At 48.9% G+C, this 14719-nt stretch overlaps 1 protein-coding gene across 1 annotated transcript; it reads right to left on the bottom strand.

The window, feature by feature from the left end:
- Positions 1–1132: 1132 nt before the first annotated feature.
- Positions 1133–13806, bottom strand: KCNA1 (potassium voltage-gated channel subfamily A member 1). The gene is made up of 2 exons (XM_064478956.1): positions 13622–13806; positions 1133–13259 (listed from the first exon to the last, which is right to left on the bottom strand). The coding sequence occupies exon 2, from the start codon at positions 12767–12769 to the stop codon at positions 11282–11284; it is 1488 nt and encodes a 495-aa protein (XP_064335026.1). The 5' UTR covers positions 12770–13259; positions 13622–13806; the 3' UTR covers positions 1133–11281.
- Positions 13807–14719: the final 913 nt, after the last annotated feature.

The following is a 14719-nucleotide window of genomic DNA, read 5'->3' as shown; positions in this document are numbered from 1 at the left end:
TGAATTTGACAGCACAGCAGGAAATGGCCCAGGTAAGAAGAGACCAGGGACAGTGTTTGGAGATGACCACACCGCTGGACCCGGCAGGGATCCACCAGGCATACTATCCACTCTGGGTGCACCTGCGCTGTCCTGGGGGTGATGGAGCGTGAGCCAGGCAGGAGAGAACCAGAGCCTCCCTCACCGCTGTCCGTGGGGTGAGCACCCACAGCCCAGAGGAAAATGTCCTGGGACCCCCAGATTTTGCTGTTTTTTGTTTTCTTTTCTTTTCTTTCATTTAAATGGCAGTTCTTTAATTGCAAAATAGAAAACTTTATCATGCTATTTTTATGATTTTTTTTTCTTTAACTAAAAGGAGTGGTGACAAATGTTTAGAATCAACTGAAAGTGTTACCCTATCTGGGCTGAGACCTACCCGTCCCGTAGCCCAGGTGACACCTGCGGGTTCACGGACAGGTAGAAGGGTAGAGGTCAGACTGCGGAGACATGCATGTACATGTGTGTTCATGTGTGTACAGGTGTGTGCACACGCATAAGCATGAGCTGGGGCTGGCAGGCATTTTCCTGGTGACACAGACATCAGGACCCCCAAATAAATAATGTGTGGGCTTTCAGTAGCATAAGCAAGGGATAAAACACACCTGGCATATAATTCCTGATTCTGTAGGTCTTCCCAGAAGCACTTATATTTACAGAGTCCTAGTTCTCCATCTTCAAGTTAAGTGTCCAGTCCCCTTTCCCACTTTGAATCTTGAAAGGTACATACACTGAAATGCCAGTAAAAAGACTTTTATGGCTCTCGAGAAATACTCAAATGTCTACAGCCATCCACCCAAAAGATGGTGCTGTACCACATCAAACCCCAGACAGTCAAAGACTATGAGCAACAATTTTCCAGTAAAATTAACTGCCAACATCTGACCATTGAGGGAAACAAAGGTATATACGGAAAATGTGGTAATCCAGTCTCAAGCAGAACAGACCAAAAATATCTATTTTCCGGAAGTGTCCAGGCTTCAGGTCTAGGGAGGGAACTCAATTATCAATGAACTATTTTGACTAAAATTACAATCCCTGTCAAAGGGAACCACAAAAAAGATTCTTCCCCCAAAGAAACAGCACCAAGAACAAGTTTTGTTTGTTTGTTTGTTTATTTGTTTTTTAAGAATCTCAACTACTATGTGAACTAAATTGGGGAACTGAATCCGACACAACAAGGTTCAACGTCAGCCCAGTCAGAGGCTGGGAATCGCTGTAACAGGCTGAGCGGTTCAGAATTTCCACCCGCAGAGTTACTGTATAATGTATGTGAATGGCGGAGCTTGCACCTAAAATAAAATCATCAGATACAAAGGAAATGCATTTAAGTGAAACATGGTTACTTTCGTTCACATTACAAGAATTTGCCTTATAAAAATCATCTTAAATAATTTTCCCTTTAGGTCACTATGTAGGTCTGGGACCTACGGAAATGGTGTTTTTAAGTTTTGGACTCTAGAGTCCTGGGGCTTCCCAAGATCATACCTTAGAATCATCTAATGAATCCCACTTCTCTCTGTAAGACTCGGTTTAAATAAACTGTGATAACAAGGGTCTACCTTACTGAGCACCAGCAAACTTCCTGGATAATTTAGCGCAGAGTCTGGCACCATTTCCACCACAACTTGGCTGACCGTTGAGCTCATTAAAATGACCTAGAAGACTATTTATATAGCTTGTATTAAACAGCATAATAGTCCATCACATTAACTGATAAGCCATTATTTCAGTCACCATAATAAGCAAGGGTAATTAATGAGTGACTAGGACATGGCTTATTGTACAGCAGATGAGCCAAGCTCTTAAATCTCTTCAATGTCGACCCATTTCCTGGTCATCCATTAAAGCTGCAGACTGGAAGGCCATCCTATGCCAAACTTCCCACCTTCAGGCAGATGAAACACCACAGTTCTCATGTTAACCATCATACTCTCACTGCAGACTCCGGAGAATTATAATTAAAGTCAAGTATTCGGCTTCCTCGTGCTGAACAACCTCCTCTCACCCATCCAGTGGGCATTCCTGCCTTGAAACACCACTTTGATGCACTGCTTGGAAATTCCTGCAGTGGACAACCATTTTTCTTCCCACACACTAATCAACATGTATGTTATAAAGTTACATTATTCTGTTTTCTGAATTATCTACATTGCGATGAAATGGCATTAAGAGGACTCCCCTTTATCCATTAGAGATAGGCATTATTTTAAAAATCCCAACAAATGGGATCTTCATCCTCCAGAAACTTAAAAGAAAACCATTCCACCTTAACTGGAAATGTCTCTTAAAAATAAGCTGATCTCAAAAAAAAATTTTTTTTAAATAAAATAAAATAAAATAAAAATAAGCTGATCTCCTGTGATTTTTCAAAAACTGAGCTGGGCGTCCCTTCTTGTAGGACTGACTTACATACAACCATTCTCCAAAACTTCTGTTTTGGCTGTTAATGAAGAGGAAACACTTCGTGGGGGAAATCTCAGTCCCAGAGAGATTCTCTTGGAAATTCACTTAAAACCAAATTACTCCTTTTCTGAAATACTGAAATAATTATATTGTATTGAATGAAAAAGAAAATCACTGTAGAGATAAAGTGTCTTGGATTTCCAAACACCCTTAACTCAAGAGTTGAGGAATATGCATTTTTAATAAAAGTTGGATTTGGCCCTGTGCTCAAAACTTAAATTATCCCAAGCTTAAGCTTAAGCTTAATCACCTGGTCATTCATTGTCCTCTGATTTCAATTCTGAAAAAATACATTTCAACTAGAATTAGTTTCTCTAGAAATGTCCCTAAAATGCATTTAATGCTCAGCACTTGAAACACTATTACAGCAAACGAGCAAACGTGAACAGATCATGTCAAATCTATTTAAAAAAAAAAAAATAAGCAATTAGAGAACTCAATCTCACACTTGAAGTTTCACGTCTAGAAAATGTTTCCTGAACCAAAGATTCTCAGATACTCAACTCCTTACTTAATTACAATGAAATTCCTTAAGAAAACCAGATGACAGTCTTGCTGCTATCGAAATCACAGCTCCTTGATGCAGTTTTATGAAAGAAGGGCTGGACCCCTGGAGAGATACTATAACTTATAAATTTTCATGAGCATCTTTGTAGCATAGGTGCTAGTCCAGAAAAAGGCTGTATTGACTCACACATGCTCGTGAGGGTGATTTATTTCTAGCAAGGGAAGTTAAGAATAGGTTTTTATATTTATATAATGTCTCTCAGACAAGCATAGGAGAAAATTTTGGAAACAACATCTTGCTTTATTTTTCAATATTCACAGGTGGCAAGAAAAAAAATTCAAATGACACAATATTTTGCACAAGGGGGAAATGAGGCAAAGAGAAGAGATGAAAATTATTAAAGATACCTTCTTTTTCCTCAGCTTTTTGCATGACAGTTCACCCTTGATATTTGGAGTCTGAAGAGGTAAAACAGTATTAAAAGCAGGGCAAGGGAAAAACAAAACTAGAAACAGTGGCTTCGTGTTCTGTGGGGCCACTGCCTACCTGGCAAATACGCGGGATGTACTGAAGTTTCCTCCCGGAAACATCTCTGCCCCAAGCTTTCAAGTTCCACATCGTACAGTTAATCTTTGAATCAAGCCTCTGATCCCCCGGAGTCTTCCTGTAAAGTCCATCTCCTCCCCCTGCTCCTCCGCTCACCATTATAATTCTATAGTAACATCTCTCTTAATATCTCACATTCATGGAACATGCTCGAATTTACGGACCGTGCTAACTTACCTCATTTAATCCACACAACCCTACGCGGTATTTGCATTTCCTTTTTATATATGAGCAACTTAAAGCCTCAAAGAGCCCACAGCCCTAAGCACAGCTCACGAGTCTTTCTTTGCCATATGACGCTCCACCTTCCAGCACACCCCCAGCTAATAACCATTCAGACAGAACGCGATCTAAGGCCCTCTAAGGTAAATGATCTCTGGACGCCCAACAACATAAAGACAGGGAGCTCCAAAAGGTATCAGCCCAAAGCCTAAGTCAAGGCCAGAGCTGAGCGAAAACACTGTCGCATAAGAAGGTAATTCAAAGAAGACCTAAAGGTTCTAGCCAGGGTTCAAGAAACTGCCCTCCGTAATGGGTTTAGAATTCAGACTTATTGTCACACCAGGAAACAAAGGGGAACACACATTAGAACCCCTGTAGTTCATCAATTTGAAGATTCTTTCCTTTTTTAAAAAAATTTATGGAAGTAGAGTTGACTTACAGTATTAAATTAGTTTCAAGTGTGCAACATAGTGATTTGATGTTGATTCCTTTTGTTTTGTTCTGTTTACGTTCTTACATCTCTAAAACCAGGATGAATCAATGTAAAGGCCAGTCATAATTGTCAAAGTTCTCTCTTTCTTACAAATGTGTCAAACAAGGGTGCATCTTAAAAATCAGTGGTAGTGGGGAGAGCATAGCTCAGTGGCAGAGCGCATGCTTAGCATGCACGAGGTCCTGGGTCCAATCCCCGGTACCTCCACTAAAAATAAATAAAAGTAAATAAATCAATTATCTCCCTCCCAAAAAAATTAATTAAAAAAAATTTTTAATCTAAGGTATATTGGATTCAATTAATTTAGTAGAATTTTTTGATTATCTGGTTTTAAGCTGGTTCAAAGGGCTGCTTTCCAGTCCTGAGGCATGACCACGCTGTCTTACCCACACAGGACTTTGCCATGGGGCACACTCTGCCCAGCCTCAGGGCTCGCCTTCCCCCCACCCTCAGGCCTGGTGGGCTCTGCAAGTCTAGACTGACGGCAGGAAGCTTCAGCCAGCTTCCCGACCCAGAGGCAGAGGAGCTCGCGTCGCGTTACGTCAGACCTCTGTTCTTGACTCCTCTGCCTGGCCCCCCTTAAAACCAGCCTGGCTTCATTCTGAAGCTCTGTCAACAATACACTCCGGGGTCGCCCTGCCCCTGCCGCTACCTGGCTCTGCCTGCCTCTGCTCCAAGAAGAGCTCTGAGAAGCACCCTCGGGGCTATGAGTGCCCTGGCTCGTGGGCCCACCGCACTGATGTGGTTCTAGCTCTTTCGGACCCTTCTCGGCCAGAGCTCAGCCTTGCCTGTTTTCCAGCCACAACAGAAAAATGGTGGGCAGCCTGCCCGGCCTCATCATCTGCTTTCAGTGGGAACTTCCACAGCAAAAGCAAGATTTGTCTCCGACTCTTACCATTTGAACCTCTCACAGTGCAATCCAGTTCCAGGACGGCGTACCAGCCCCCCCAAAGCGTTTGGCATGGGACAGACACCTGCCACCGAGCATGGAACCTTGTTTTCTTTAGCGTCAAAGAGCTTGTGTAAAACGTGATAGTCACAAGGAAGGAGAGAGAATCTCTAAATCTCAGGAAGAATGAAAAAAAGTGTATCAATGCATCATTTTTAAAATAAATAGGAAGAAAGAAATATTAACCACACATAGAACTATGCGGGGAAAGCGTCTGTGAAGCACACTTTGGGATCACTGCGCTCTGACATAACAAAATCACTTCTAACACCACAGAGTAACTGTCAAGCTACTGGATGCCAGACCACGGCGCTATTACACACACACACACACACACACACACACACACCACTATCCTTCCTGTAAAGCTTGGTCGGCAAACGAAGAATACAGTTTCAAATCAAAAACAATTTAAGCAAATATAATCAATTGCTTTACTCCCTTGGGCCTCATTTCTTTTCCCCTTTTCCAAGTTTGATCCCCACTGGTCAAATTCCGACCCCCTCTACTTGGGAGCCTACCTGAGACCAAACTGCAAAGGTATTGTTAAAATTCAACCGCGGTGTTGCACTGAAGAAAGAGTCCATGAGTTTCAAAGAAAGTGAGGTTGCTTCAATTATATCTTGGATTCACCATGTTATTTAAAGAGACACCCCACCCCCAGAAAGGGTTTCTGAAACACTGTTTTAAACAAGAGACAAATAACCAGTCAAGATGTTCCTTGATAAGATCCTTAAAAATTATCTTTAATTGATGCCGAATATGAACAGATCATAAAGTGACAGAAGCAAGTAAAATTGCATAGATGGAAACTATGCACTTCAATCAGGCTCTCGATTCGTAACATTCAACGTCCTCTACCCGACCTAGTCAACAGTTAGGGCAGGGAGAATGCACAGCAGGTGCCAATGGGACACGTCCTTAACTCAAGGCGTAAGCAACTGGCCAACTCAACACATGAAATAGCGCTGTTTCAGCTTAAATGGTTTGTTGTCCTGATGGTGCACTTGAAGACTACTCAGTTGGTATCTTTAACCGTGGTGAAACGTGCTCTTTAATAGCAGAGGTATGTCACATAAAGCCCGTCCTTCCTACTTACAGCCGCTGAGTGAACAGCGCACGGAAGAGAAGAAAGGTGTGTCTGGAGCTTTTGGAAAGGAGGGAACTCGGACCTGGGATATTTCACGAGGGCTTTGTGTTTCATTTTGCTTTATTTCCTTACACCATTTCTTCTTCCTCCCTGGTTGTGGTACAAAACTTTTCTCTCCTCTTCGAAGTCTCGTGTCATAAAAAGTAAACCCCTCATTAGCCCCTAAATGAAAGTCACTGCAACTCGGGCTAATGTCCTGAAAGCTAATGGTCCTGAGGACAGCAGAGCTTCACCCCGTACATGCACCTGGGCTTCTCAAGAAAGCCCATGGTCATTTTGCCTGAGCAAAGAGATTGGCGTTTGTTCCCAAGATTTCCGAGCCTTACATCTATACCCTGAATGAGTTTGCACAGTGACCCAAGGCAACGGACCGGTTTTGGTTAACAACTCGGCTCCTCTTCGAGTCTTTACAAAAATAAGTAGTGCACGTTCTTCTAAGGTCTACCTGAGTCATGCTGGACATGTTCGAGTTTACCCTGAAATCCCACGGGATAAATGCGAGCGCGAATGCATCGCACGGTGGACGAGAGGCCACCTCCTGAGATGGCGATTAACTTGGGTTGTGTCTGGTTTAAAAAGGTGTGTTTGTTGGTCTTCTTAAAACAAACATAAACATTGAAAGATTCCATCCTTTCTCAAAAAAGCGGGAAGATAAAATGGCTGTTTAGCAGTTTATATGCTAACAATTTCATGCTGCGGATGGTTCCCATGCACTGACTCTCACCTCTCCAGGAGAGAGCCATTCCTGGGAGAAAGGGGGCACTTGCCCTCTCCTTCGGTTCAGTCCCATCTATGGAACAAGGAATTCAATGTTTGAAACGCATGTGTTTTGAGGTCTCCTAGTAAATGGGAGGATTGGGAAACGATTTCTACTGGGTTGTCAGATGTTCACTCATTTGAAAAATCTGTAACCACACACAACACGAAGAAGGCCCTCGGTGGACTAAACCAAACTCTTTCTTACTTAAAGACATCTATTCCTCACTTTACCATTTTTATTTATTCTCAAGTGAGTCAAGACTCCACAGTGAAATCTAAGCTGACCGGACAGTCTCACTTTGGAAATGTGACTGTCCCTCGGCCACACTCCAGGAGAAGGGTCTGCTCTTGGTGTGCTGGATCTTGCTGGGCCAACTCACTGACACAATGAACCATTTTCACTGATCATCAGAACTCAGCTCTCAAGGGGGCGGGGAGGGAGGGCTGCGCGCAGATGGGGAGGAGGCAACGCCAACACAAAAGCCTCTCCTGGCTACAATCTGTCTTCTTTGAATCTGAGGACAGAGGAAATTAATGTCTTTGGTCTCTCTGATTCAGATCCCTCGAGGTGAGTTAACCACTTCCGAGATTCTGGGAAGGCTAGCAGCCCTGGTGTGACCCAGCCCCTCCGCTGCCGCCCTATTGAACTAGGGCCTCAGTACACCGGAAGGGCAGGGCTATGGCTCTCGGCGCGTCAGAAGTCTTCCCCTGCTGGAGAAAACCAGTGTTCAAGACATGAGCCGTGAACGCTCAAGAGCTAGGAAGGGGACGAAAAGGTACAAAGCCTGATCACATAAACATAAGGAAGGAAATCCAAGGAGAGCCACTCCATAGTAGGCAGTTTTGTTAAGCGCACCTTCAGGTCTACAAAACCATTTCAGCACGTTCCTGTGCAAAGGGGTGAGAGCTCTGCCAGCCGGCGCGTGCCTGTGCTACACAGACCGTCCCTGTGCTCCAGTCTTCCTCACTTGGTTTCAAAGAGCTACAGATGGATAAGCAGCATTCATTTTCCCCAAACCACCCAGACTCGTAACAACAGCTCCTCCCCGACCCAGGCGGCAGGCCGGCAGCATGCAGCACTCCTGCCGGTGACACATGCGGAAGGGCCCGCCCGGGGCAGCGAGGCGCTGCGAGAGCGGGCCCCGGGGGCCCAAGCCAGTCTTCTCAGTCCTGGGGCCCTGTTCTCATCCTCTGACCCACCATCCCACAGTACTGAGCGGATTATTGCTGTTGACAGAGTGCAGCCTTTCAAGTTCTGTGTGTCCTCGACCTCAAAGTCTAAATAAAAGATCAAGATACTCTCTGGAGCTGTGGGGGAGGTTGACACTTTTTCCCCGTTTTATAAGCAGGTGGGACAGAAACAGCCAGGATGAGTCGAGGTCGAAACCAGAAGGAAACACTGCAGGGAGGTCAGATGCTGTGCTGTCCTTCGCCCCATCTTCCACGGCATGTGTCCTGTCCTTCTTCCAGATTCAGAGAAGCCGCACAGGAAAAGAACACGTTCAAGTTCTTTCTTTCCACTGAGTCAGTCAGCCTGGGTGTGACTCCAGCTTGGTGCTTTATTGCCTCACTGCTAGTTCTAAGGTAGGATGGGGGAGGGAGGGAAGTCACGGGGAAGATTTCCAGAAGCAGCAGGGCAGGGATGAAAGGCGCTGGGCAGCAGGCAGCCGCGTGCTAAATGCAGAATGAGGATCCCCACTTTGGGTCCTTCAAAAGGCTGTGAGTGCCTCCCTGGAGGTGGACGGCTGCTGGCCTCCAGAGGCCGGTGTGATGTGGCTTTCTCTCAGCTAGGCACAGGGTCCCCACCGTTCTCTGGCCTGGGTGCCAGGGGCGACAGAAGTTAGATGTTCAACCTGCGAAGTGGCTACCAGGTGGACCATCCCAGGAACATCGTAGGAAATACTCGAAGGAGGGGCCAGGAGACAAGGTCTAGGGAAGGTTGCTCTGAATGGAGCATTCTCACATCCACAATGATGCCTGCAAAGATCGGGTGGCAGAGGGTGGCCAAAGTGCTGTGGCAGACAGAGGAGGAGCGCAGAGATGTGCAGGGACCGCCAGGCTGGCCCCGAGGAAACCTGGCTTGTCCAGAGCAACCCTCAAGAGGAAACAAACTCCCCAAGAGTTTATATTGGCTTCTGGTGGAGAAGAAGGGAAAACCAGTTCACAGTTCTCATCCAATTCGAAGATGGGTCTCAGGCCCCAGTGTCCATCCCACGTCAGTCACGCTGCCGAAGGGACTGAGTCCAGTGGATGAGAGAGGCAGGCCCCTCTCGGATGTCTCCCGTCCCGGGTGCCGGACGGTGCGGGGTCCCCATGGCGTGCAGGGAGACAGCGAGGGTGGAAAAAGGAAAAGCCAAAGATCTGTGCCCCAACCCTTCCTCCCTTTTGTTACATAACTTCTCAGCTTGGTTAATGGAGGCACTTTCTGCAGTTCGCTGTGGGTACAGGATAAAGGCACTAAAGCAACTATTAAATCAATTGGTTGAGTTTCTTCAGGGAGCCTCAAGGTGGGGGCAAGGGGGGTGAAGTCTTAGGACTTCAGATCAGGACTGCAAAAAGAAATCAGCTCTGCTTTGGATGCATACGATGGATAAACACTTTCATTTACATCTTAAGAATGCACCAGATCACATGCAGTATGCACCTTTGTTTGTTTGTTTGTTTGTTTGTTTTGCTTGTGTTTATCTTCAGCTAGAAAAGAATGCTTAGTTCTTAGGTGTTGCTATATATCTTAGTCTTCCACAGAGCTTCCCTTTAAGGGATGGGCGTATTGGTCCCCTCTCTGCCTACATCTGCACAGACACCTGACACTTCCCTGAGCAAAGGCAGGAAAATTGACTGAGTGCCCCCCACCCCCACCCCCCATTATTTCTTTTGGGCCCTTTGTCCCGCAAACTTGTAATTTTTATTAATTTTTAATGTTTTAATTAAATTAATCATGCACTAATTAATTCAAGGTACATCTTAATCAAAGAGGCCATAATGCTGGATAAGAGAACATGCTTTGAGCTCCAAAAAGTTACTGTTCCCATCGGACTAACATATGGACTTAAATACAGTACTTTATTTACTAATAAAGTAGTTAATAAATGAAGGAGTGCACTTTTGGTGAATGCAAATGAAGAAGGATCTATTTTTAGAAGAGTCAATTCCAAAGTAAGCTTATCCCCTATTGTCTGAGTTCACGTTCTTGGCATGCGATTACAAAATAAATATGGTCAGATTCAAACATGCGCACACTTGGTTCCACCTGTGCTCTCTTGCGATAAGGAGGCTAAGGTTTTGCATCCAGCTCTGAGGCCAGGGGTCAGGGTGCAGGACTGGGGAGAAAAGACCCACTGGGTGCTTCTGCAGTCGAGAATCTTAGCAGCACTGCAGATGAACCAGTGACTTTCATTCAGTTATCTTTTTTCTTGGAGAAGAGTTTGAATCAGAAGGGAATGGGGCAGAGGGAAAATCTCTACAGACCAGGACCAGTATCAGATTTATAAGGTGCTTTGTGAACCAGTCTCGAGTAATTTTTTTTTTTCACCTTGGAATACGCAGTTCTGTTGATCAGAATAAAAACATCTGTCCGCTGCCTGTTTCAGTGGGCATATATCATGCTACACAGAACACCCCTGATGCACGGCCTTCAGTGTGCTGTGCAGTCTGCAAAGATTTCATCTTGGAGTCCCATGCAAATTTTAATTGTATTCCTAAGTGATCATGTGATTCTTAGTTAAAAGGAAAAAAAAATTGAAAAAGCCAACAGGGATTAAAAATGGGGAAGCATATGAATCTTATTTTACCTAGACTAGTTCATGGACTGAGTTATTTTAAACCAGTTTTAGAAAATACACTTTCTTTTCCCTTTTTTTTTTTTTAATAAAATGAAAATAGTTTCTTTTTTTCATGGCTCCTGAAAGCTCGCCACCCCCAAACAGCAATGCCACAACGCATTGACAGTTAAATAGAGCATTCAAAGACTACTTAGTGAAGTATCTACAAAGAGTGACCTGGGTCACTCGGGGTTTGGTTCTGTTTGGTGTCTTAAGTCTTTCAAGCTGCTAAGTGGGGGGGGGGGCTTTTTAGTGTGTTGGCTTGGCTGTTTTAAACATCAGTCAGTAGCTTGCTCTTATTAACACAGTTTTGGTTAGCTAGGGTGCAGTTGCCAGTTCGGATGCTGGCCTGTCTAAAATGGGCTATGCTATTGTTCATGTCCTCTTCAATCTCCATGTACTCAGACTTGCTGATAGTGGAGGAGCTGCGCCGACTGAGGTCACTGTCAGAGGCTAAATTAGGCGCACTGACGTGGAGCAGCTGGGCTTGCTCCTCCCCCTCCGTCTCCCGGTGGTAGAAATAGTTGAAATTGGACACAATGACAGGTACGGGCAGGGCAATTGTCAGCACACCAGCGATGGCACACAAGGAGCCCACGATCTTGCCTCCAATTGTCACAGGGTACATGTCACCGTATCCCACGGTGGTCATGGACACCACCGCCCACCAGAAAGCGTCGGGGATACTGGAAAAGTGCGACTCAGCTTCTTCCGCCTCGGCAAAGTAAACTGCACTGGAGAACAGTATGACCCCGATGAAGAGGAAAAAGATAAGCAGCCCTAGCTCCCTCATGCTAGCTTTGAGGGTCTGACCCAGGATCTGGAGGCCCTTTGAGTGGCGGGAGAGTTTGAAGATTCTAAAAACCCTTACCAGCCGGATAACCCTGAGGATGGCCAGCGAGGTGGCCTGCTCGCCCTTCTGGTTCCCCTCCTGCTGGGCTATCTCAGTGCCCAGGGTGATGAAGTAGGGGATGATGGCCACGATGTCGATGAAGTTCATGATGTTCTTAAAGAAGTCTGTCTTGCTGGGGCAGGCGAAGAAGCGCACCAGCAGCTCGAAGGAGAACCAGATGATGCAGAGGGTCTCCACGATGAAGAAGGGGTCTGTGAAGATGTTGGCACTGTAGACAAGCGTGGTGTTGTCGATGCGGTGGACGGTGCCCATGAAGTCCTTGTCATCCTTCAGCTCGGGCAGCGTCTCCAGGCAAAAGATGACGATGGAGATGAGGATGACCATGACGGAGACGATGGCGATGACCCGGGCCGGCCCCGAGCTCTCCGGGTACTCGAAGAGCAGCCACACCTGGCGCTGGTATTCCTTCTCGGGCAGGGGGCGCTCCTCTTCCTTGATGAAGCCCTCGTCCTCCCGGAACTTGTCCATGGCCTCCTCGCCGAGCTCGTAAAACTTGATCTCCTCGGAGAACATGTCCAGCGGCACGTTGACCGGCCTCCGCAGCCGGCCCCCCGACTGGTAGTAGTAGAGGATGGCGTCGAAGCTGGGCCGGTTGCGGTCGAAGAAGTACTCGTTCCTCAGCGGGTCGAAGTAGCGCATGCGTTTCTTAGGGTTGCCCAGCAGGGTGTTGGGGAACTGCGCCAGCGTCTTGAGCTGCGTCTCGAAGCGCAGCCCCGAGATGTTGATGACCACGCGTTCGCAGCACTCGTGGTCGTCGTGCTCGGCCGGCCGCGGGTAGCTGCCGTCCTGGGGGTGGCCCGGGGCGGCCGAGGCCTCGTCCACGTTGTCTCCCGGCATCACCGTCATGATGGAAGCGGGGGGCGGCGGCGGGAGACCGGGGGCGGACCCGGGTTGGGGAGGAGCGAGGGAGGCGGGGTGGGGGGGACCCGCGCGTCTCCCCGCGCCCAGGGGGCGGGGCTTTCAAGCCGGCAGGTGGAGAGATCCACCACTTGGCTCCTCAGTACTGTCCCTTCCGCCCCGCCTGTTCCTCAGTTTGGAATCCCCCTCGCCTGCAGCCCCGGGTGCAGCTTTTCGCCGGGTCGGGGGTGTGGGGGAGGGTTGATGTTTCTTCCTGCTCCGAGGTGGCCTTAACTCAGCGCTGTTCTAGCGGACCCGGCCATCGCTCCGGGGTCACCCTGGCCTCCCCTCCCCTCCTCGAGCCCTCCTAGGACCCGTTGTAGAGCCAGCTCAGCAGATCCCCTCGCCTGCCACCCCCTCTGCTTCTCCTTGGTTCTCCCCCCTCCTAGCCCTCTTCGCCTGCCGCCTTCTAAGCTCCCACCGGGGCAATCGATGGACGCTGCAGAGAAATAGAAAGTGATACGGGGGTAGATCAGAGGCGTTCACATGGGACGGACCCACAGACACGGAAGAGCACAGATCTCTAGCTTTTTTAGGAAGCACGGGACTTTGGCTAGGGTTATCACATACACGCAGACAGACACACGCAGACACCCGAAATCCGAGTTTGGGGCTCGTCCACCCCACTTTCCCCGTTGCCCAACAGCCGATCTGTTTACAACTTCGTTAAACTAGAGATCGGAAAAGCGCCGAGAGACGCTGGGGGAGCTCCAGGTCCAGGCAGCATCCCCGCACCCCTGGCTTCCCCCACCCGTCGCCCCAAGCCCCGCTTCTGCAGCCCCGAACTGGGGAGCACCCTACCTGGCCTGCCGGCTTGGCGCAGGGGCGGTGCTGAGTCGGCGGAGAGCCCGACTGGGAATGCGGCAGGTCGCCTTTGCCGTAGCCCGGCGGGAGCCGCGGCCGCCGCAGCATCCGAGGGGCGCCGGGGCAAACGTGCGGCCCTCGCCCCTCTTCCTGTGCCCCTTCAGTCGGTCGGTCGCTTTACTGGGCAGCTACGGCCGAAATGTCCGTTGCCCACCCCCATTCTCACCCGTGGCCAGCAACCTGGAGACGCAGTCCTCTCTCGGGTGCGGGGAGTTCCGGAGGCTGCGGGGTGGAGAAGCAAAATGCCACCCTCTCCCGAGCTCTGAAGCAAATGACGGTAAGCAGCGCTCTCGCCCCCTCCCAACACCGTGGGAGCCCTTGATTCGATCCCGAAGGAGGCGAGAGAGCAAGAGCCTGGATCTACATGGCTCGCGGGTCGCCTCCGCTTCCCGCACCCCGGCGCGGACCTCGCCGAGGCTACGCCGCACGCCGGGAGCCGATGGGAGCTCCGAGTGGGGCAGGGTGCGTGCGGCGCGGGTCCGCTCGGTCCATTTCTGGGCGCTGCAAGATCAGCAGAAACCTGAGAGAGCGCCCGGAATGCGGAGCAGCGATTGGCCCACCCGGGCGTGGGATGGGGAGGGCGGGGGAGGGCGGGAGCGAGGAGGTAGATGGAAAACAGGAGGGGGTGGCTTGGCAGAGGGGGGCTGTCATTCAGTTCCCACCCTTGCCGGCACAGGTTTCCTTCTGCCAGAAAAGCTGACCCCCAGTTCTACTTCCCTTACGGTCCACAGCCCCGCACACGCCCGGCCCCCGGCCACGACCTTCCCCGGGAATTTCGCATTGGAAATGGTCAGGTCCGACGCAATGCAGGCGGTGATGTTGCTGGCACAACTCCTCGGACGGGCTTGCGTTTGTGCAGTCCCACAGCAACCCGCTTCTCGGCGCCCTGGCCGGCCCCTCCCGCAGGGGGCTCTCTGCAGGGCCGGCCCGGCTTCTCCCCGCCGGCCCCGGGGCGATGCAGACTCGGGGTTGGGCTCTGCAGCTGAGCATCGCCCGGGTTTGTTCTCTGTCATCTACTGCAAGGCGGTGGTGCTG

Source organism: Camelus dromedarius, chromosome 25, assembly GCF_036321535.1.
Source record: "Camelus dromedarius isolate mCamDro1 chromosome 25, mCamDro1.pat, whole genome shotgun sequence".
Classification (NCBI taxonomy): Eukaryota; Metazoa; Chordata; class Mammalia; order Artiodactyla; family Camelidae; genus Camelus; species Camelus dromedarius.
This window is presented reverse-complemented; position numbering and strand designations above follow the sequence as displayed.

Coding starts and splice junctions, on each gene's coding strand:
- KCNA1 (XM_064478956.1), bottom strand. CDS start 12,769: ATGACGGTGATGCCGGGAGACAACGTGGACGAGGCCTCGGCCGCCCCG.